The sequence below is a fragment of the Pleuronectes platessa genome, chromosome 18 (genome assembly GCF_947347685.1).
Source record: "Pleuronectes platessa chromosome 18, fPlePla1.1, whole genome shotgun sequence".
NCBI lineage: Eukaryota > Metazoa > Chordata > Actinopteri > Pleuronectiformes > Pleuronectidae > Pleuronectes > Pleuronectes platessa.
Window position 1 is genome coordinate 9,635,533 of NC_070643.1, and position 24,416 is coordinate 9,659,948.

Below are 24,416 nucleotides of genomic sequence, written 5' to 3' on the forward strand. Positions count from 1 at the left end.
CTATTGAAAAAAGAACCAAAGGTAATAATGGAAATTCTGGGGAAGATCTGTGATATATAAAATGTTGGTGAATACTGAGTTCCTGATACAGATTTTGGATTCAAAGATATCTGTAACCCATGTATTGTATATTTCAGAATATTGCAGTATTAAGTGACTCTATGAAAGTGTTAGTTTTGACCATTGGACTATTAATGACGATGGATGACTGACTGTTCCCCTACAGTGAAGCTAAAGCAACTTAGCTGCCAACTGGTGGCTAGTTGCAGTATAGGTCATAAATCCTGTCTCCTCCATGTTAGTGGATGGGACATGGACCAAATTAAAAAGGTTACGTCAAAGGAATTTGTATGGCTAGTTCTTATCACATTGACGTATGTTCAGGTGATCATTTTTCTGGTAAATTTGGTTTCACATGATTATTTCATGCTACAAAATAACAAGTGAAATGTCATGATTGACAGGTGAGGGTGACTCGATATTGGTCCAGTATGGCTCAAAATGCACAGGATGGCAGCGCTCACATCAAGTCTTCATTTCTGGATAATTTAAGGAAGTGGAGACTTTATTCATCTTTTTATTTTCATATTAATTACCAAAATCCTACTCTGCTTATAAAAGTGCACTCGTATCCTGGACAGCAAAGGCTTGGTAATGCATCTCATTTCCTGCTGACCGACCTGTATGAGTGCTCCAGCTGAAGGTCTCAAGGGGATAATATTTAAAACACCACCTGTCGTAGCCGTAAACTTGACAAGGCAATAGTTTGTATTATAACACCGTCACATCAGCCGTGTTTTTTTCGGTGTACACATCAATTACCTGCGCTGAATGGTTGATGGCTATTCTCAGATAAATGCGTTGCACTTTCCCTTCTCCTGTCACACAAACACATGTTTAGCTTTCCTCCTGGAGGTAATCATTTCAAAATGAGTAGCAATTCAATGCCTTGTTCCATTGGCGGCGCTGTCACTTACGCTGAAAGACATCCAGCTGATGGATGTCAGCTCGTGTTTCAATTGTGTTTGCTTATTTGTCATATTTTACAACAATAACTACAACAATGCTATGATCATTTGATGACATCTGAAATCTACTTAAATAGCCAGTTTGATGCTTTAAATGCAAAAAGTCAAGTACAATATTTTCCCCTTAGAAAAGCTAATAGAATGACCAGGATGTTTATTTTTGGGCAGGTAGCGTAAAGGAGGTAGATCAGAGCTTTCTTGTTTTTGTTTTTTGTTTGCTTTAAACCCCCCAAAAGACACAACAAAGATATCTAGTACTTTGATCACAAATACCAATAACACATTTTACATAATACATCAGATACACTGTTGTCAGAATACTGTGTACTGCTTCTTACTGTAGCTTTAAATCCCGATTATAACGACAAGAATATGTAGCAAAAATGAGTTTCACATATGTGGAGCTGTTCAAGTTTGGTCAAGGCTGATAAAACCTTCACTGAAAATGCAGCTGTCCTAAACGTCTGCAGTTCAATAATTGATGCTACAGATCTAGCTATAGTATATGTGCTGCAGGACAGTACAGTAGCATGTCTCTATTTTAACAAGAAAAGGGAATTCAAAGTGAGAACTGTTCTCAGAATGATATACTGAGGTGCACATTACACACAAAAGGGCTTGAAGCAGCCGAGGAAGTGATGCATGGTGTTTTAAATCTATTTGTCTGCTTCTCCCAGGGGGAAGTCAGTGCCAACTTCCCTTGGTAATGTGGCCAATCACGCTGGGTGCAATCTTACAGTGTTCCAGCTATGTCTCAGGCTAACACCATGTCGGAGATGACAGCTGTGAATGTTACATTTCTCAGGTCCTAATCCTGTCATTAAAGTATTTAGTCTAAGAAAATGTATTTGAAAGACCAGCAAAAGAGACATAAACCTTCTTCCGACTGCTTATCCTTCTATCATCTGAAAAAGAAAATGTCATAAATACATAAGTTATGTTGGCGCACAAATGAAACGGCATTCACAGCAAAACCTGTAATCCCAAAATGACACTAAAAGTGCTTTCAATCCTGGAGCGAGAACAATATTGCGTCAATCGCACGGTATAAACTATTTCCAGAAAGTTTCCAGGAGGAGGAGAGGACCATTGATCAGAACGAGTCAGGAGCAAAGCGTGACAGCTCTCCGGTGGCTCTCTGTAATTAAGATGTCACCATTCATCCTCGCATATACTTGGCTATGAACTGACTATTTACATTGTGAGACGGAAAGTGTAGGTGTCAGGAAACTGGAAAGGCAATTTCCAGATGGCTCTCTGCCTACACACGGAAGCCTTTTCGAGGTTCTTGCCGCTCAGAAGCTCAGAAGGTCTGATACGATCAAATGAATTATTCATATATGACATTTTATACTGGTTTTTCTCTTAGCCTGTTGACCGTCTTTATTGGATCCCACAGCTGTCTTATTACTGTTGAAGCTCTGCCCACACGTGCATTCATTCGTTTAATGTGTTAGCTTAGCATGTGTCGACAGAGGAGAGAGGGCATTGATAGGAAAGGCATGAAATTAACGTAGAATTAAATGTGAGTCCTCCCTGGTGTATTGTGCTGATTGTTTGGAGCATGTTTTATGGCGTATACAGTCTAGAGAGTATTTGCAATGAAATCCATTCTACAAGGAAGACACGCCAGGACACAGAGACGAGATCCAACAAAGCGCTATTCTCTATGCATGGACGTTTCTGGCAAAAGGCCTGTGCTGGTATTCATCATTTCAAAGAACCAGTGCTTTTGAACTCCCAAAAGCTCGCTGAGTCTGTTGTGACAGATTCACACACCCATACACAAATGCATGAGCCGTATGAAAACACACATACTGTACATAGGCCCTTGAAGGAAGAGCGTCTACCCTTCATCCCAAACCTTCTCTTTCCATCATATTCCCAAAACACCACGGCGAAACATTTTTTTTTAACCTCTCTGGCAATGGGGGAAGTTTAGTTTTATTTAAATATTAACCTTACAAAGCCCTTGCTTTGAATGGTTAAAAAAAGCAATAACTCAATAAACAAATAGTCGGTTGAAGGGGTTAGGAGAGGATAGACAGGCAGAAGGCAGTGAGAATCCACAGTCACTGGGAATATGATTTTTTTTTTGCCTTAGAAATAATATATAAAAAGCACTTAGCCTGTGATAATTTCTGGGGCAGTGAGTGATTACGGACTAGCCCACACACTCACAGACGGAAATCAATTCAGGAAGAAAAAGGCTATTGCAGCCTCCAATGTTGTTATAAACTGTCTTGTGTTTTAACATCTGTGTCCATTAATGCCATTATTCCAACTTTATGCAGAAATAATTTATATTCTGCCAACAGAGAGAGCACCCAACAAATTAAATCAGTGAAATGAATATTCCTTCCTAATGTCAGTGCTCTCCAACTAAGTGGTTTTCTAAAGGGACACTTGAAATACTAGAATTAGATTGCACACAATCAATGCATATGCCGAAAGTACACTTTTAAGTCTTAAAGGGGCAACGTGCACATTTTTTGAACTGCTACATAGCCATGTTAGCATTAGAAGCTGTTTATTCACCAATCTAGCAGAATAGTTAATACATTTACTAAAGTGCTTACTCCAACAATAGAAAGCAGCAGCATTTTTATTTGTTTGCTTCCATTTCCATACTACTTTGCTACATTATAACCATCTAACGTACAGTTTGGGCTGGAGAAGATGAAGAAGACATGTAAAAACCTCTGAATTGTAAATGCAGTGATCGATGAAGCCACCGTCACCAACACCAAATCCAGGCTTGAAACCATGGCACAGAAAACGTACAAATAGGACTTTTAAAATGCAATGGTATTTACATTTCAGGAAACTATAAAAAAGTCTCTATCTATAAAATAGCTCTGTGATTAGCTACAGAAATGGGTGGTCAGAGCAGCCCTGCAGTCTGATCCACTGAGACTTCTCATCAATCACTGGTCGGCCCTATTCCACTCCGATGGCAGCCTGATAAAGTAGTTTCAATGGACAGGCTAAAGCAGATTGAAATAAATTCCTGACTCCCCCTCGACACCATATTAGATGGGGATGCGCTTGACAAGGTTTCTGCCTAATAGGTAATCTCAGAGACAATAGCCAAAGAAATGCACTGTGGGACTCCTCAGCAATCTGAACCCTAGCCAATGGAGGAAGCCTAGAAGTCCAACCAATAGGCACAGCAATGACCCAACAGGAGGATTCAGTGAGATTGAAATGTGGGCATGAATCACAGCAGACAGGAGAGATGGGGCCTATGCTGCACTCATACCATGACAGCAGAATGGGATGGATGATAGAAGAGCTCAACATTTTCCCATGCAACTGTCAAAGTTCGTTACCTTTTGTCATCAAATTAGATTAACACAAATGAAGCCTTATTAGTTGTTATTTGTAATATGTGCTCCTTTTGTTCTGGTTCAGTCAAATGCAAACCAGCCATGCTAAAGGCTGAGGTTGTACTTTGGGAGATAGATACATCAGCAGGGTAATATCTAACAGATTGGCTGCATTTGTTTAGCATGTTAGCAGGAAAACATAAGCTAATTAGGACTAAGCCCAACATACATTTAAGGCTGATAGTAATGATATTAGTTTTCAGGTGTTTGCTAATAAACTGAAGTATTGCACAGATTTAAACCTTTACTTGGTGTCTGGGCCAATATAGAACTAATTTCATTTATTTGTATTAAATTTTGGCACAGACCTGGGTAAAGGGATGGAGCCGGGCAAATAGTTTTCACTTCCTTTGACTTTGCAAGATTTTTTTTAAATTTGACCAATTTCCTTGGCAAATAATTCACGGCCCTCTGGGCAGAGTAAAGCACTCTGCTGAGTGCCTGTTAGGTTAATGAAATATTGAAATCCGGACCAGAGCGGGGGGCAAACTGACCGATCCACCAATCAACTGGCATTACAGTCCCATGAACCACACTGCTAATTTAGCTACAAGTAAATAACAACAACACAAAACGGGTGATAACATCAGACAATACAGTAATCGAATTAGCTGAACCGAGTGCATCACTAATGCTTGGACAGATTATAAGTCATTGCCCACAATGGTGGCTTTGCAGCCTTGGAATAACACTAATACAATTGCACATGCTTAAAAAAATTGAAGAGATGCCACAATAACTTTGAATTTCTGTGAGTTGGATGAATCCAAAAGAAGACAGAGTCATGCTCGAACAGGCAGAGACAGAGAAAGCAGGTGGGTGAATCATGTAAATGGGGATGGTACTAACCAGGACACACAGCAATGTTGCAGAGTTTGGTCTGAATGTCGGGCCGACCGCAAGCCACGGCCTCGCCTCCTTTCACACACTTCCTGGTTCGTGTCCTGGAGCCCCGCCCACAGGTGACAGAGCACAGACTCCATGACGACCACTCGTCCCACAGCCCATGCACTGCAGAAGCCCACAAACACGACGCACATACACACGTACACACAAACACACACACAACATGGGGATGAGGAATGAGGGAGGGAGACAGGTAGGTCGGGTGGGAAGGGGGCGGGGCATCCCGTTGCAGGCACGAGGGTTAGAGGATGAGAGAAACATGAGAGATTAAATGAGTATAAGCACATTCCTTCAAAATAAAACATAAAGGAGTTGCCCCCCTGACCTCCACAAATCATTCCAGTTACAGAAGGAAAAAGCGATACAGAGAATGAGGCTGCGCTGAGTTCATACATGGAAGAAAATGGAGGTTAGGAATGGACACTCTTGCATTTGAAGTCATGCAGCTCAAGTCATGACAAGGAAATTAATGTGGTGAGTTTGTTTCTGAAATGATTAGAGCTTTCGGTCACAATACACAGCGAACCAAAGGATCCGAGCACTCCATTGACTTCAAACACTAATTAAAGCACGAGAGAATGTTTCCTCTCTTTCCCTCCGCCTCTCCCTTACCCTTTCTTTCCTCTTTTATTGCACATCAAATCCCATTTTAGCAGCACATGAAGTTCAGATAAATCAGAATAGCACAAATGAGCTGTGGAGTTGGAGGAAAAAGAAAACTTTGCAGATAATGAATGTGTGTCTGAGGGTGGAACTTTAGTTCTGTCAGCAACATGTCTCCTTTACCCATGTTTCTGCTATATGACAAGGGTTAGGTTTAGGCCTCGTACGACAGGATACACAATTGTATCCCCACATTCACACAACGATACTAGTGTGGAGTTGTCTGAAACGAGGGATAAAGGTAAAAGACTGCAACAGGAAGGTTGAAGTGACTCCAAAGATGGAAAAGATGTAGAAATAACAAAATTGGTTAATCACCGATGTGGAGGCACAGAACTAAAACATGACCAAGACAATAAAATGGAAATTGTGAGTACATTTTGTAGAAAAAGCTAAAGATTTCATAAAGTTTGGAAGAACGTGGAATGACAAACAAAGTCTGAGAAAAAGAGGAGGTTATTTTGAACGGTTCAGCGGGAGAACAGAGGAGATGAAGCTACGTTGAAAGAAATGGAGGGAAGGAAGAGACGATTTGGAAGGATGGTGGAAGAGGGATAGAAAGCAAGATATGAAGGGAAGGACGGACAGAGGGAGGGTAGGAAAGAAGGCTAGAAACAGCGGGATGGAGATTGCTGGGGTTATGTTGAGCAAAGCTAAATAAATCATGGGCGATAAATAATTAAGTCTACTCTGTAAAGGACGGCTCAGAGGAGTTGGAAGAGAAGGCAGAGAGAGGGAGAAAAGTATGGTGATGTGGAGAGCTGGTAAATACTGAGATATCAGCAAAACATGGGATCAATACGTCTTCAAGATGAAGCACAAAGTGGCTGAACGCTGCAAGAAAGGCAGAACAAAATCAGGGCTGTATCAAGATGATGAACAATTTTGTGTCTCTTCTGGTTTTTTCTTTTATTTATGAAATGCTTTTTTCAAGTGAGCACATTTGTGGGTCTTACTGAGCTGCAGCCGGTTGCACCAGCTCTGCTCATTAACATCACATTACACCATCACAAAAGTGGCTTTTAAGTGGAGATTTGCATTTCGGTTCATTTAGACGGGGAGATTAGTTTTCACAAAATATTTACAACTGCTAATAACATTAGACTTAAATGATCAAAAATAGATTACCAGCAAACTCTGATATCTTCTTCTCATTCTGAATTGCTTGAAAACTGCTAACTCTTAAACTGTAACTTTCCATGTATGTAGAAAAAACTATAACAAAGTACTTATATGTAAAAAATAATTGAAGCTTAAACAATTGTTTGGAGCCTTAAACTGTTAAGTTAGAAAACTGTGTTACACTTTAAAAATATGTATAAAGCATTTCTTAAGGTTTAATGGTGCAGACCCACATTTGACAGGTTATCCAGTAGAGAATTAAGAGTGGAGTATGGTACTTAATTGTTGGTGCAACCCAATCCTGGACTTTTAATATCTTTAGGGTGGCTAATCATTTACAAATGTGTAAGTCATACTGTAGCCAAAAATGACCAATCCCAATTAGATAAAGTCAAATTGATGAATCTATTGGATCAATGTGCTTTGCAGTGGTGATTTTGGGTTATGGTGGAGGGTTGTGGGTGTGAAGCAGTGGCTGAGAAAGGTGGTGTGTTAATGCAGTTATTGGCCGATGGAATGAGCTGGAGCAGAGAGGAACAGAACAAAAAGATGACACCAAACCCATTCTGTCACTCCATACCTTCCACTAAGCCTCTCCAAGACCTTCAGTCTATCAATCTCCCCAAGACAGCATCAAAATGACCTCTTTATCTATCAACCCAAGCAAGGTAGCATGAACATGTGTTTGTCTTTTAGTCTCTTTGCACAATACAACATCATAAAAACCAACCATTACTTGACTCCAGCTCTTGGTCCGGGCCGTGGTTGTCTATTGCTTCAACTACTGCAAAGCCCCCCCTGGTGGGACTCCCTTTATGGACACTGAAACCCAGCAGCTCATCTAGTCTTCAATCAGCTAAGAAGGTCACATCACTCCGCTGCTCATCGACCTCCACTGGCTAGTGGCTTCTCATGACGGCATGAATCAAATCCAGGTCACTACTGCATGCCTACACAGCGACTTCTGAGTCGGCATCCGTCTACTTGAACTCAATCATACGGGTGTGTGCTCTTTCTCAGCCGTTGTTTTCATCCAAGGAAAGTTGCACAATGCAGACTCAGAGGAAGAGCGTGCTAGTTTATCTTCAAGATCGCCTCCTCTCCTAACACCCCATACCAAACAAGCGCTTACCGTGCACTTAGTGTGCACGTCTTTATCAGATCTCCAATACTTTGTCTAATTTACTAGCCACGACGTCACCAAACCGACACTTCGGTGCCAAGTCGATGCCAAAGTTTGAATATCGTCACAGTCTCTACTTTAGTGCCGGATGTACCAAACAATACCGGAGCACATTGCATGTCCGGTGTCCTTGTACTGTGCCATATTACCCTCCCTCCTTGCTCCTCCACTGACCTGCGCTTGCTCTGCACATTGACGATGGACACTGTCACTGGTCAGAGGTTCTTGTGACCAGTGCAGTGCATATAGGGTTTGCTTTGTGTTTGTTTGGTTTGCTCTGGAGTGCATGCGGCACATATTTAAACAGAGCGAGAGACAAGCAGACACACACACACACACACACACACACACACACACACACACACACACACACACATGCTCCTGCAAACAGGAGTTTTTCCATAGATAATGATGCAACGTGGTGTTTTAACTTTGCTGTTGCATAAGAAGCGATGCCCAGCCTATCCAAGAACACGGATGTGAGTTCAGTGGGTTATTGTGGAGATCGATCTTCGTGTGGGTGTTTGGAGAAGAGCAGAATCACTTCATCACGGCTGGCGGGGGGGGGCCTAGACACTGTTGTTTTTGGAATGTTCAAATATCTTATAAGGGAGTCTGTGTTGAAGTAAATGGGATTTATTGTTTTGTTTTTGTTTTTGTTTTTTTGCCGTGGTATTGAATTGGGTTGTGAGAAGCGTGGAAATGTCAGAGCATCTGTATCGACTACTAAATTTCTGGCGTCGTGACATCCCTATCTGCTGCTGTACTGCAGCTCCAGTGTTATACTTCAGTTATAATCTGCTTCATATATATAAACGTCTACCAAATGAGTAAGTGTAATGTACACTCCAAAATACACTGAATCAAACTGAATAAATCATGGTAATAATAAAACATAACCGGCATCCTCAAAGTACAGGCAGATTTCTTGGGGGGGTTAACTCATTCCAAATTGCAAAAACCTCCTCAAGAGACGGAGGCAAACAGATTCCACTACAATAAAATAACAAGCGGAGTGGAAAAAATACAGTTCAATCAGAGTGTTCTGTTATTTAGTTTTTGTTTTTTTTTACAATAACACTACAGAATTGCCTGTACGACATTACTTATTTATCCAAATCGAATCTCCATCTCTCAAACTAAGTACAAGTCTATCTGAAGCCTGACTGCGCAGAGCCAATCAATTAGCCCATAAAAGCAAGCTCGAGGCAGCTTTGGGACTGAGACACATTAAAAGAATATATCAGTCGGAGATGGGAAAGGGGGTAGAGAGCCGCAGATAAGCAAATTAATGAGGAGAAAAACATGACAAACAAATCTCCGGATAATGGCATTAGGAGAAGCACACCCTTGATTGGTGACCGAGCGAATATTGGCCATCAGGTGATATTTGAAGTCATAAACTCAGCTGCACATGGCAATTATAGCAAATATATGGCCTGTGTTGGCAACAACTGCATTACCATAACACAACACCCTCTTTTATATCAGCAGTGCACATTAAAAAACAGGAGTTTATTGCCATCAGGGTTGCAATCGCAGAGGGAGGTGGAACAGGGCATGTTTACATCGGCAGGAGCAGGAGGAAACTGATCGGTGCTAATCAAACAACCACGCGACAGATCCGAGGCTCAGAACACACAGTCGCACGAACAAGTTCATGAACTCCGCATTTTCATCTTTTGCGAGAAAAAAAAAAAAATGTGTAAAGGAAGGGAAGAGCACGGACTGACTTTCATCAGCCCGGGTTTATGATGCAAATGCAAAAAAGCGCAAACAAGAGAAGATAAAGTGCTCACGCTACGCTTTAACATATGCACACACACACACACACACAAACAAAACACACACTTTCAGAGCACCCGCCAGAACAAGTCCACAGCATACGTAGCGAGGATTGTGCGACTTCTAAATGCGTTAAATTCAACGCAACTGTCAGATATACTCAGATGTTATGGTGTACGCTGTGGGACACTCTCAGCTTTGAATTTGTTTCGTTATGAGCTTTGGAAAATGCACGGCTCGTAATTGCACACATGCTTCACATTGATCATGAGCATTACCAATCTTTACGGGCAATTTCCTCTGCCGCCATAGCAGAGCACGGCTGCATTCTGTAAAACTATTCATGTGTGTGTTTGTGTGTGTGTTTGTGTGTCATCTGCATTTAAGTCCGCAGTGAGTTTATGTCTGCATCATAGTTTGCAACCCCCTGGTCTCTTGTGCCGTGTTGAAGTGTTTGACTACGCACTGACCTGGACGCACCGTGTTCATAATGCACCATTGTTCCGCACCGTGTTTTTAAATGTCACTGAATCCCCGGCAAATGAGCAGAAGACAAACAGAGCAGAAGCAGGGGTGTAACTTTACTTTGCACGCTCTGGGCCTCGAAAGCCTTATACTTCAGAATCCTTTTGTATGTAAAAAAAAAAAAGAAAAAGTTAATTTGCCGGACCAATTACCGCCGTGTTTGCTTTGTCTAGAGTCAGACCATTACTTCTAATTGATTGTCTGCATCACCTTAATTTAGGAGTTTTTACCGTGAAAAAAAAAAACAGGAGGAACAAAAAAAATTGCTATTTTCACTTCATTGGCTTTCTGTCCAAGCTACTTCTCGGTGATGTTCCCTGACTCGCATGCAGCCTCACACACACCACACACCGGGGCATGCATGGAGACATCCAACCACACTCCCACTCACAACACACGCCTACTTGCAAGTCTCAATGTATTCACAAATAAAAATAAAGGGTTAAACAAATAGACAACTCAGGCAACCCGGTCTACATTACGAAACTAAGTCTGCACACGGCACTCCTCAAAAGATTTGCAAGTGTGTGTTCAATAATACTCTCACCTATACGATGCAAATATGCAGTTCGCACATTCAAATCTGATTTTTGAATGGGATTAGGTGAGATGTGTCCCCATGACACATGACGTACACCAGCCAAGTTATCCCTTTGAGCACGTTAGGGTCGTAAATGTGCAGCAATGTTTTAAACTGCTACTAAATATCAAACAAAAGCTGTGATTTTTTAGTTGTAGAAAAATACGGTTAAATATTATTAACATTATCTTGGCGCTTGCATGACTAAGCTGCCTCCATCTCCTGAACCTAAAGCAAATGTCTTCAACAAGCGGACAGGACGACTTGACATAGTGCAATTATTTGACCAGAGAGAGCGTTGTTAAAGAGAGGAAACGCTCATGCTGCAGCTCCAGAGCAAAATGTCTCCACAAGCAGCTGCACATTAAAGCTGGGGACTAGTGGCAGAAACTTGGACTATGGGCAGAAAAGGTCTCTGGTTCGTCTCTGGTTCGACTCCACGGAGAAACAACAAAAAGACGAACCTGGATTGATCTGTCCAAAAATCCAAGAGGATTCTCCCTACCCTGTCTAGTGCCCCTGAGCAAGGCACCTTACTCCCCCAACATCTGCTCCCCGGCAGTGTACATGGTCGCTCACTGCTCTGTGTGTCCTGCACCAGATGGGTCAAAAGCAGAGGTTAAATTTCCCTACCTGCATGAGTGTGCCTGTGCATATCAGTGCATGTGTTTGGGACAAATAAAATGTATCTTAAACCTCAGCCGACCCACTGGTCTCTGACTGACAGAATCTTCAGCTTACTGGGAGTAGCCCCAGTTTGTTATTTATTTATGTTTGTGAGTATTCCAAACAGAATGGAGGATGCTGGTTAAACGCATTTTACTTGCAGTTGTATGTTGAAAAAAAAAGGAAGTTGGCGTGTATCTATGAGCTTTGTATATTTATACACATATCTATATATATACATTTAAAAAAAACGAAGATGGAGATGTTTAAATTCAGGTTTTACAGTTTAAATTGTGATTAACATTATTGTGGCTCACCATTAAAACGTGTCCGAACGAAAAAACGATCGATATAAAATTGTAAAAGTCAATCACATTAATTAGGGTCATTAAGTACTTTAATGTTTCTTGGCTACCAGCCCCGCGTCCCCTGGTCTAGTTGAATTTGACGCGATCCCATTCAGGCGGTCCCTGGAGAGCCCCCCCCCCCCCCCCCCCCGGAGCCACGTCACAAAACATCAGAAGAGTGGGGCTGAAAAAAAAATGAAATAATAAACGGAACATAACAGAGCAACCAATATCCCATCAAAGGAGCGGCTGAGGGTATTAATATCAACAGCGAATGGAAAATGAGGCACTTAGACATACAAATCGCGTTGGCACATTTGCATAAAAACAAGATTAGCATACGCACCGACAGGGAAGGGAAATGCTTCCTGTCGCTCCCCTTGTATTTTCTCCACTTTGTGTTGTTTTTTTGGAGGGGGCGTTGGGATGCATCGGTAAACAAAATCCCTTTTAACTCAGACGCGAAAGGTTACGAGTGCTAAAAATGTACACATATATATATACATTAATGGTAAGCTCATGCTACCCCCCCCCAGACGCTCAGACAGAGGATGCACACACTGAACACCATCATTGTGCGACACAATTATTTTACTCACTGAACTGCACTTGATAACAAATGCCACTTAAATTGCCGATAAATATGACTAACAAGGCACAAATGCACACATCTACACAAAGGAAACAACTACACACTGGGGTCAGCACCAACAGACGTATACATAATGCACATGTGGATACAGAGACACGGCACTCTGAGGATACGCATACACACACACTGGGGGAACACACACCATATGCAGCACGATTGAAAACATTCACAGTCGAACATTCGCTCGACTTTATCAAAGTGCTCCACACAGTCCCTCAGTGTTAAAGCTCGTTCAGACAAATAGGGCTACACACCTGAACATGTGTTCTCTCAACAAAACCACCGACATTCCAACACAACACTGACATTACAACAAAACTACGGACTGGGCAGAATCGGTACAATATACATATTTTGGCATTACTGTACATCTCATTGATTGGATTTTAATGGTGTGGAGTATAACTGGTTGGTTTTGCTAGTGTGCGTCTGGTTAACCGCACCACCACCGATAAAAAGCAGCAAATGGACTCTTCCACTCTGCTTTTCTCTGGGAGTTTCCCAAACTGGGTTTCATGAGGTCACGCTCCATTGAATTTGATTTAGGATGCCTACATCCATTCAAATAACCAACAGGATTTATACCAAGGGATGCTACAGACATGAAAACAGCATTTTAGCATATCGTAACCCATTGGACACTTCAGCCCTCTTCTTAAAAAAATAAAACTTAAGGATAAGCTACTTTGTCAATTGCCCAAAGTACAATTAGGGAAGATCCTACTCAAACCATTGGATGTCACCTGTTACAAAAGCCCTTCCTCCTTCAATCTTCATGCAACCAGTTGACCTCGTTCAGACCTGGTATTTCCATTCTGGGTGATTCAATCCTAAGTGGTCAGCACTAAGTTCAGGTCTGTAGGCGCCCAAATCTGCAATCTGATCAGTTAACCCACACTGGTCTTTTCATTGTTTGAACACAAATGCATCCTGGGCCACAAATGAAGGACCGCCTACTCAGCTGATGTCTATGACCGGCTACAGTTTAAACGTATTTGCTCGGTGTCCATCTGTTGATTTGTTTGTGACAACACTGAGTGATACATAGGGCATCGCCTGCTCTCTTTCTCTATCTCTCTCGCTTGCTCACACACAACATTTCATCAGATACATCTGTAAAGACTGGGTAAAAAAAACTAATTTAATGTATGCAAGCATTTGAATGTATATATATATATCTATATATAAATAGATATAGATAGATCTATAGATATATACAGATCTATGCAAGGCCTGAGAGAGATGGAGGTAAGGAGGCTGAGCCATTTGTTCATACTGAAATAAATTAGGTTCTGAATTACTTCAATATGAATATTTAAGGTTAGTAAAAACACATTTCATATCAGCGTACTTCAGTAATGCAATCAATGTTAATTCATTAATTTGAGCATTTAAGGGAAGTGGCGTGACCCAACGTGATTTTGCCTCAACTACAATCAGGGCCACATAACCAGAGGCAGCGCTTCAGGGTTTCATCCAGTGAAAACTGGCGTTCAAACAAGAAGCAGACCTTGTTCATTATTCACCATGAGCTGTGCACAAGTTGCCGCAGTGACTTGAGCCAGACTGACTTTGTTGTTGAGAGTTGCTGAGAAAAAGAAAAAGAAAAAAAACAGATAAATTGCCCTTCTCTTTCTTCTGCCTTTTTGTAGCAGGCGGATCGAGCTGAACACACCCGCCCTGACTGGCAGAGCATGTGCGAATGCGAGACCTAAATTCGACCAGTTAAATATATTTCAGGAGCTGCCATCGCATCTGAAAAAAAATCCTCTGGAAATTGAAGTGTGGCTGTACTTATCTTTCTTAATATTATTCTTAGCATTCCATTATGTGGTCACGTGAACACATATTTATACTGTAAATTCAAATACCTTCGGAGGAGGAATCGGCTAATTGCGCTCGGTCGAATCAATATTTTATCAACACTATCCATACAGATGACACCGATGCGGAGAGAGGGACCAGCTGGAGAGATAGAGAGGCCTGGTTAGTATGAACTTCTGAGCTGTGGCAAGTCTAATAGACCTGCTGACATGGAGCTCAGGTGTCATGTCGGTCTCTGTGCGTCTCTCTCTCTCGACTCATTTCTCTCCCAGTCGGCCAGTGGAGTGAACTGAAATTGAAATGTTGTTCTCGTTCTGAAAGGTTTTTCTCATTTCTGCCTCTGCCTCAAGTTTTTTGCCTGAGCAGATCTCATGTGATGAGTTGCTGTGTGTGTACGTGTGTGTACGTGTGTGTATGTGTGGGCGCCTACCTTCTTGTTTCACACAGTCATTATTTTCTTCAGTTTTAAAGATTATTTCCAACGCATAGCATAAACGACCTCACCTGCTCCACAGGTGAGTGAAGTGAAAAGCAGGAAGCATGCGGCTCAAAGCTGCTTTTTGTTTCATGTAATATTCCCCGAAGCAGAACACCACATAAAACTGAGACCTGAAGAATATTCACGTGCCGCACATCTCCGTCCATGTTATGAAAAATATCTATATTTGAGCACTACCCTGCGACAATGCTCGACTTTGATAGTTTATTTTCTTAACATCGTCGAGCTGGGAACATATCCCAGCATGCACCTTTGTGAGGTAGGCACCCTGGAGAGCAGGGAAGAAGAAAAACAAATCACTTAAAGTTCCTCCCCCTCGCTTCTCCGAGAGCAGACGGCATGACACAAACTGCATAAAGATGGCGACTGAACCGAACCTCGCTGTGAGAGGAAACAACTCCCCGGTGAGAACCCACCGTGAAGTCAACTGTTGTTCTGAAGCCGTGAGTTTGACATTTTGTCCAGTGCCATCTTGGTATTTTGAAAAGTAGAAGTAACCAGATTTGGAGTGAGGGGGGGGGGGGAAAACCTGACCGCAAGCTTGAGGACACTAAACGTCCACCTACATCTGCGACCTGCACCCATATGACAGTTCCAGCTGTCAATCACATGGTATCCATTTTACTCTAAAGAATAATATAATAATATCAATAATACATTTTATTTATACAGCACCTTGTATACATAAAATGCAATTTGTGCTTAACAACAAAATCAAAAGACAAGAAAAGGGATAGATCAATAACAACACATTGGCAATAAAACAAAGACTTAAATTGTTGCTCATCCGTTATGAGAATGTGATCATGATTAATAAAAAGAAGATTGTGCTACAGTGAAGAAGACTTGAGACCATAAACTCTTCTTTATGACATCCAATCATTTTCTCACAGACTTCTATAGACATAGATGTTTTAGTGCAACCTGTGGATTCGCCCCCTGCTGGACATGTGACTACAGTTTTCTGGCACCTCTGCATTGGCTTCACTTTCCCGACAATGATTCTATGTCCATTCGTTCAAACAGTCTACGGTCAACATACCTGAGCCTGTGATCCCAGGGTCTCCCGGACAGGGAGCCGTGTTGTTGCACATGCGTGTTTCCCTCAGGGCGCCGCTGCACAGCGTCCCGTAGGGCGAAGACACGCACGAGCGCGTCCTCACCTGCCAGCCCTGCCCGCATGTGAGCGAACACACACTCCACTGTGACCACTCCTCTGCTGCAGGGTCACCTGGTGTAGAGAGACGAGATGATTATCCATATCCTCAATGGCTGCTCTTGTGTTGGGTGCAAATGTAAGGACGAGGAGCAGAGAGGGTCAAGGGGAAATGGCGCTTTGAGTTATTTGAACACGATCTTAACCTTATTGATTATGGCTCAGGAAGGAGTATGGATTAGTTTATATGATGTTTTGCTGTTTATATAGTTGTTCTAAATATATTTGTATTTGATGTGAGTCTTAAAAAAGTTTGGCTTTGATGGATTTTGAGATCAGAATTTTCCCCATAGCCGAAAGCAGTAAAACAAATTTGCTTTATTAATTTATGTTGGCAAATCTCAGCTTTTCCCCTGATTTTTGTAGACATTCTTCGAATTGGCAGAACTGAAATATCACAGCGATGAAAAAAAGACAAACAAAACTATAATCTATATAATTTGCAATGTGACACATTGAGGAAAAGGCCTTGTGGTTAGAATAACCAAACAGATTTGTTGTATTCCAGACTGGAAGAGAGATCTCGAGGCCAGTTAAGATTCCACATTGATCATTGGAGAGATGCAGGAGAGCTCTGCTTGTGTATCTCTGTGTCATTCCCCAGCTCTGGCTCGATGCTGTCGGCTGATATGGGATGTTAATGCACATGGTATGAATATGGACGATAAGTGATTTGCATTATTTATGCCCCATAATGGGAATTAATCTTGACTGAATATTCATGCGGATGATGACCATGTAAGGGGCACGTGTTTCAAGGTGATACTGGTTGAATTATGGTTCCATGCATCATCTCACTGCTGAAGGGGCTTTAGCCCTAAAAGCCTACATGTGTGTGTCTGTGTGTGAGCCCTGTGAGTCTGTGTCGATGTGTGTGGAAGGAGCCATACAAGAATTAGTGCTCAGACATGAGTGCGGGTGATTTTCTGTGTTCTCCAGGCAGCGTGTTGCGACTGCCCCGTTGTTCCCCCAGTGTTGCAGTTCTGAAAAGCCCAAATCACGAGCTGAATCACTCTGCTTCTATCTCCCTAAATTGTTTATGAGCGCCATGTCCTTTGATGGAGGAGTCATCACGTGGCCAAGAAGGAAATCAAATTAATTGCATGTCCGTTAATCGCATTACATCTTCATTAACATGCCGTGAGTCATGGGGCTTAAGCTCATCATACATGCCTGGAGGAATGGGGGGGGGGGGGGGGGGGGGGGCAAGGAGGAGGGAGGGGGGGGGGGGGGGGGGGGGGGGGGGAACAGAGGACAAGAAGGAGCCAGGGGTTTCCCTCGCGGTCGGGACTCCCTCCTCCGCGCAGTGGTAGCGGGGAGCATTGAGAAGCGGTGCATGTGTATACGTGAGGGAGCTGAAATCAGCATACAACCTATTCTGGTTAGGCTGGAGCCGACAGCAATGTATCCATAAGGCAGATTTGTTTCCATATAGAAATGTCAGCCTCATGAATAAATCTTCTTTTTTTCCAATCCTATTAATTATGATGAATCTTTTAATCTGGATCACGCGTCCATGTTTTTCACACTTGCAAATGGTTATCAACACCAGAGCAGCGGGGGTTCTGCAGTGCCTCAGAAATGAAATGTTTATTAAATGCCCCCACCAAAGAGGCTGTGTTTTCACTGGCGTTTGTTTGTATGTTTGTTTGTGTGTTTGTAGTTAGCAGGATTATGACAAACGACTAAACTAACAAGAAAGTTGGTGACAGGAAGTGGAATGAGTCAGGAATGAACCCATCCAGGTATATTTCCACTTTCTTTGATCTTGCTAGATTGGTTGGTTTCCCTATGGATTCCCCCCCCCCCCCCCCCCCCCAAATCTTTATTCCAGAGCGCTGTATTTCTGTTTGAGAGCAGCCGCTATTGATTCCACCTTCAGATGCTGTAATGCTCTCACTCAAAAGCCAGCGCTCACACTCGTATAAACCCCCCTCTTGCACCGATTCCAGCGCTCCAGCTTCAGGGAGGGGCAACTTCTTTCATCATCATTTCATCTGGCGCTCTATTAGTTGGGGACTTGATGAACAAAAACATCTGAGAGGAGAGGATAAAAAACTGGAACAAATTGTGCAAACAAAAGCAGGAGAAGAGCTGAAGCTGGAGCGTCCGGCTCTCAAACCGAAAGACCACGCGCTTGAATAAATAAATATCTTTGAAAAAAACATGTTTTTCAAAATCTTATTTTATTTTCTCAAGGACTTTGATGAAAAAATAAAAATTTGACATGTGTCTGTGAACTGTTATTTATGGATCTGTTTCTAGTTTATTTAAGTGTAGTTTCATACGGGGCCGGCTGGGCATCGGCAGAGGACTGCACTCTTATGGATCTTAGTTCTTTAAAGGAAACTGCGAGAATATTCACCCAGTGCCGGTCTAGCTGGAAGCTACTCTACCACACCCAACTCACCTGTTTGTGCCTGAAACACACCTGGCTGGTCTGCTGAGCGTGGTCTCTGTGTCTTTACCTTTAGATCATCGTCATACGGATCTGAAATAGACACAAAATATACTTAAATTACTCTTATTCACATAAAGGTTGCATTGCGATATATTGAAGTGATTACTGGCGTAAAGATGCCTGGTTCGTTTATAACATGTCAATGTGACAGCTTACAGAAACTCGGTTTTAAAGCTTGTATATGTGATCTTCTTCCATGTTGCACATTCAGGGGAGTCAAGGTTATTTAGCACATCCAAAACACGGCTCTGGCAGAAAATACAAATACAAACGCCCCCAGTTCCCGTTGGCTCGATTCATTTTGCAGAATATTTAAAGAACCTGCAGCTGCACTCCAGCACACTTCGTCGCAGGAGCAGATAACAGAGTGTCGGGGCTGCAGCATCACGTCGGAGAATCTGAAGGGAACTCATCCCCGACCGGCTCATTAGCTCAGAGGGAGAACACGGTCTGTACAGCGGTGTGGAAATATACAGATTGAAATTCTGCGGGAGAGCGCTCACACGGGCTCTGCGTTAGTTAGTAAGTTTGATGAAACTGCCCGTATCTATATATAGTATAACATGAGGCGTGTTAGAGAGCTCATTTGAATTCCAACTTCTCGTTCACTGCGAATGGTGAGCGTCTGTGGGAAAAGAGTTGCCTCGAGAAATAACTCTGGGAGAAAGTGGAATCGTGCAACACATCCAAGTTGTTTTTTATCTCGCCCGGTGCGAACATACAGAGGCACGACGCTCTGTGCAAATGGATTTTTTAAGGCTCAGTTTCAGAAACACAAGACTTGAATCAACTCCCTCGGCAGGGGAAGCAATCTTTGATTTAGCTGCTGTTTTTTTTTCACTTGGGCACCTCTCGCCCAATGGGACTTTATTGTCTCGTGGTGGCCGCATTAACGCAAAGGAAGATAAACAGTGTGTCTAGAATACCGTATGCTGTCTGCGGAGAATGTGACACACAAACCCAAACGCACAACTGTGAATGTCTGTGTGCTGAGGCTCTTTCATTATCGCTCAAACGCCCCTGTACAACCAGTTTGACTCTCCCAGGGACACCTGTGCTGGAAGGCCTAAGTACCATATTTGCACCACATCAGCGACTTAATAATTCGGTTTCTTTGGTGTCGAGTTGATGTCCTCAGCTGGGCTTGCTTGAGGATATTGTAGATTTGTCACGTCTCGTCTGAGGCTTCTTCAGTGAAAGATAAAAACGTCTTGAGGATCCTCAAACGAGTCCTTCGTGTGTGACTTTAGAAATAACGTATGCGTGCGTGCGGGTGGTGAGATTCACTTTTCTCTTCAGAACGAAAGAAGGCAAAAGTGTTCTGAAGGTTTCCTGGCTTCATTTCCGGGAAAACGAAGAAAAGAAAAAAAGAAGAATAGTGCTGCATCTGATGTGACAATCAAAACCAACAGCAGAGAAGCAACGGCCCCGGGGCTAGAGCGAGATCTCATTAATTAGCCATGCCCGTGCATGGAAGAAACCTGCTTTAAAAATAAATCCTAACAACATGAGATCATGCACCAGCATACACCAGCCCCGGTGTTTGAGCTCGGACCTGCTCATGCTCAGAAGAAACAAGATGTTACGTTTTTTTTTGGAGTTCAACATTTTCTTCTTTCCTTTTTTTTATAAGATTTCGAAAAAGAAATGCAGTGATTTATTTTCTGCGAGTCACTGAATAAGTGCCGGTCCCAATCCGGGAGTTTCTGAATCATCTCCTGGCAGAATCTGGCACAAATTAAGCCGCGTGTGGGTGTACATCCTACGCCGCTGCGCTCCGGAGACACGGAGGTCAGTGAAGCAGGACAGACGAGTAATGTCTCACATAAAATGACCAGTGTGGGCTTCTTCTCTCCTATCTCTTTATTTCTCTCTCCCTCTCTCCCTCTCTCCCTTACTTTTACAGTGTTTGTCCCCCCTTCCCCTCTCTCTCGTTCCATTAGGTCCATGACACGGAGGAGGATTTAGATGAACACGGCCGCGGAGTCCGACACAATCGAAAGCAAAGATCAATATGGATAAACCCCCCCCCCCGAGAGCACTGACCTTTAGAAACCCCCGCCATATTGTTTAATGTTCTGGACTGCGCTTTAATGGACACATCATCACACACTTCATCAAGTCGTCTTGCCCGCTCTTATCCTTCCCCTCTGTGTTTTTTTGTTCTCCACCCGTTTCTTTCGTCTCCAGGGGAATTTCCCATCTCTATCTGGCAGTATCACTTCCAATCGCCTGCCGGGGGGGTTGATAATCCTGTGAGAGGTTCCGGAGCAGAGGTGGAGATACTCACTGCCGCCTGAGTGTCATTTGACTGAAGTGAGTGAGGTGGCAGCGGAGTTAAATTATGTCTCAGAATCTAATCCCTGACAAATAGGGGGGGGGGGGGGGGGGGTAATGTTGTCAGTCTGTTTCGAGGACGTGAGGACATATGAATCGACAGAAGTCGTGATTCGCCAAAATCAGCCCGCATGAACCTGCCTTTATTCAGCGGCTTCAGATAAGACGTGATGCCAAAGGAGCAGAGCTTTAACCGAGGAACCTGCTTTTCACTGGGCTTCGTCCGTCTCTCCCTCTCAAAGAAATAAATAAATGTTTCCGCGTCCAGGTGCATTTCGCAGTTTGAGTTCATCCACCTCGAGACCGGCTGTGTGCAAATGCTGCACTGTGATATTTAAGGTTCACGGTTTCCAGTGAGGAGTTTGCTCTAATGGACAGGCCGGCGTGCTGAGAGTGATTACGAGGTTATCGGGTGTCGGCGCCCTCAGAGAGACGTTCACTCGGTTCAAGACAGAGCAAAGAGTGAAACGGGACTGTTGAGCGCGGCTGCTTTTATTTCCATGGTGTAAATAAACCGTTAGCTCAGAGTCCGTGAGGTTCCGTCAGTTCAGCTTCCCGCGGCCGTGATTTGTGTGAGAGAGCGCGGCGGTCGGTGTACTGCCCGGTCGTAAAATGTCACTGAAGCCAGGGGAAGTGCACATAAAGTCATAATCGGTGACATTGTCATTTAAAATGAAGGTCTTTCTGCGTTGTTTCCAGTTGCCTAGTGACATCCAATGAAAAAAAAAGAAATGACGCCACGAGGCATTTAAGCTAGTTCATTTCTGGAGGGAATCTAACCCATAGATATATATATATATAAAGGCTAGATGTCTCGGCCAATGGAGTCGAACATCCATCTATCGTCAGGTGGCTGGCTCACCCATAACATTGTGATGTAATGGTACGTACTTATTAAATAACCATAACTTGTTTAATTTTCAACCGATTTTTGTTTGTTTTTATATAAACGTCAGAGATATAGTTATTACACTGAATACAAAATTATAATGTTTTTAAATATGTACAAGATTTCCCTTTACAAATATACATCAAGAATTACTTTGTTTTATTTTCTTTAAAAAGTACCACTACCAACGCAATGTTATGGGTGAGCGAACCGTCTGACGCAAGATGGACGCCATGTGTGGACGTTCGACTCCGTTGGCTGGAAACGCAGACGAGACATCTAGCCTTATATATATATATCTATGATCTAACCAGCGCCACAATAGCAGCATCATAACTCCCATTGGATTTGCTTGTGGAGTCTGAACCTGCAGCTGCTGCGGATGAAGCAACAGCATCTCAACCAGCCCCGTCCACTTTTTCATTCAAGGCAAGTATCACTCCGAAGGCAGGGAGCTTTTTCTCAGCCTCCTCAACTCAGTGTGAAGAACATCTGGATACTGTCGATGATCACACATACACACACACACACGCACACACACATTCACAAGGTTGCAGGCATGCACAGAACACACAAAACATCTTCATACACAAGGAGCAATGACAATAAAGCCAAATATACCTTGATGTGGCACACACACACACACATACACACACACACACACACACACACACAGATACACATGCACACCAACACAATAGGGAGTAAATATGGCTGATAAATAAACGTCATGCAGTAAAGCGGTTTTGAGCCCCAACAAAGCAGCAGGCTGGGGAAGGGGATTGTGGCAGAGCCAGTGAGAGCCACAGGCTCCTTTGTCAGACTGAGCCGGGATTTAAGCCTGCTGGGAAGACTGCATGAATATGTGTGTGTGTGTGTGTCTGTGTGTGTGTTTGTGTGTCTGCGGCTGTGGGAGAGCATATGATAATATGGCAAAACAGCTGTGGTAAGTAAATGGCATGCACAAAAAACATAGTGGCATGGAAATGTTGGCTGTTGACTAATGTCACCTCTCTCAGTGCAGTGCACATGATTGAATGCACACCCCTTCCTACTAAGCACACGCAATCTCTCACACACACATACACACACACACACACACACACACAAACACACTAGGAGCAATTTCTCAGCCGTATATCAAATCTGAGCTTATAGCTCTCTGGCGCTGTCCATTTACTCCAGGGTCCATCTGGGGGAGTCCAAACTGATAGAACTGCACCATAATGGACTTTTTATAAGCTACTGGACGGACAGACCCACTCTATCTCTCCCTCTTTCACCTCTCTCTCGCCCTCCCAGCCGCAGATATGAGGAGAGAAGCCAAAATCAGGTTGGTGCTGGACAGCGTCTGTCTGACAACCGGGACCTCAAGGTCATTTGTGCGCCTTCAAAATGGGTTCGGAATCTAGTTTTCTGAGTCCCACGGGCTGACAGTTGTTTTTGTTTCACACCTACACACAAACACACACTCACACACACACACACACAGACTCATAAATACGCAGACAGTTCATCACAAGCCCTTGCCATATACTTCCAAACTGCCAAATTGGCTTTGTTTCATTTCACTTTCATTCTCAATCTCAAATTGCTCTCTTTCCCCCATTTTTCTTTCTCTTATTAGATATTTTCGAATCTTCCAACTCCCACACCGCAGTCGTTCCGTCTATCATCCTGCCCTCCACCCCCTCACCCGCCGCCTTCCACCACAGCCTCTCTCCTTCTCCCAGCTCTGTAACGAGATGAGAATTCAGATGGATTCACAGTCCAGCGGAATTCCAAAGCAAAAGCCACAGTGATACACAATCAAAGAGCAATCAATGCGAGGACGGCAGGAACAGTCTAACGATTCATTCGCGGGCGGCTGAGCAGGATCACGGCGCCGCATTGGCCTGATCAATTACACACAATGACACCCATGGTTTAGCATGTTTGCTGAAGAGCCTCTTTGTGAAAGTGAGTTTCCAACAGGGCGGTGTAGCGGCAATCACGGCGAGCAGCATGTTCAAACGGATCGATGCGAAATAAGCCGGAGTCCCCGGTGAACCTGTTGGAGCACTTTGTGTCTTCGGCCTCACTCTGACACATGTTAGTTAAAGACGTCACGGCTGCTGCGTTAAAAAGCTGGCGTCCACATGTAGACGTCTCGTTATCCGATTGCATAACGAGGAACTGTCTCCGACGTAAACAAATGAAATGCTTAAACGCTATTGGACAAGACATCAGCACCAATCGCAGATACCGTTCAACAAGAGTAACTACAGACAAGCTAATGGCTTCATGAGGCCGTACAGTACTTTACAACATGTGCTGTGAGACAAACACTGGCATCAGTATGATA

The 24,416-nt window shown here is 43.2% G+C and overlaps 1 protein-coding gene across 1 annotated transcript in view; it reads right to left on the minus strand.

Moving 5' to 3' along the window:
• adgrb2 (adhesion G protein-coupled receptor B2) overlaps positions 1 to 24,416 on the minus strand; it is a 153,694-nt gene that overhangs the window by 94,632 nt on the left and 34,646 nt on the right. Inside the window, exons 2-3 of the mRNA XM_053446761.1 lie at positions 18,796 to 18,876; positions 16,212 to 16,400 (exon numbers count right to left, since the gene is read on the minus strand). Coding sequence (XP_053302736.1) covers positions 16,212 to 16,400; positions 18,796 to 18,876 — 270 coding nt within the window. The remainder of the gene's footprint in view (positions 1 to 16,211; positions 16,401 to 18,795; positions 18,877 to 24,416) is intronic.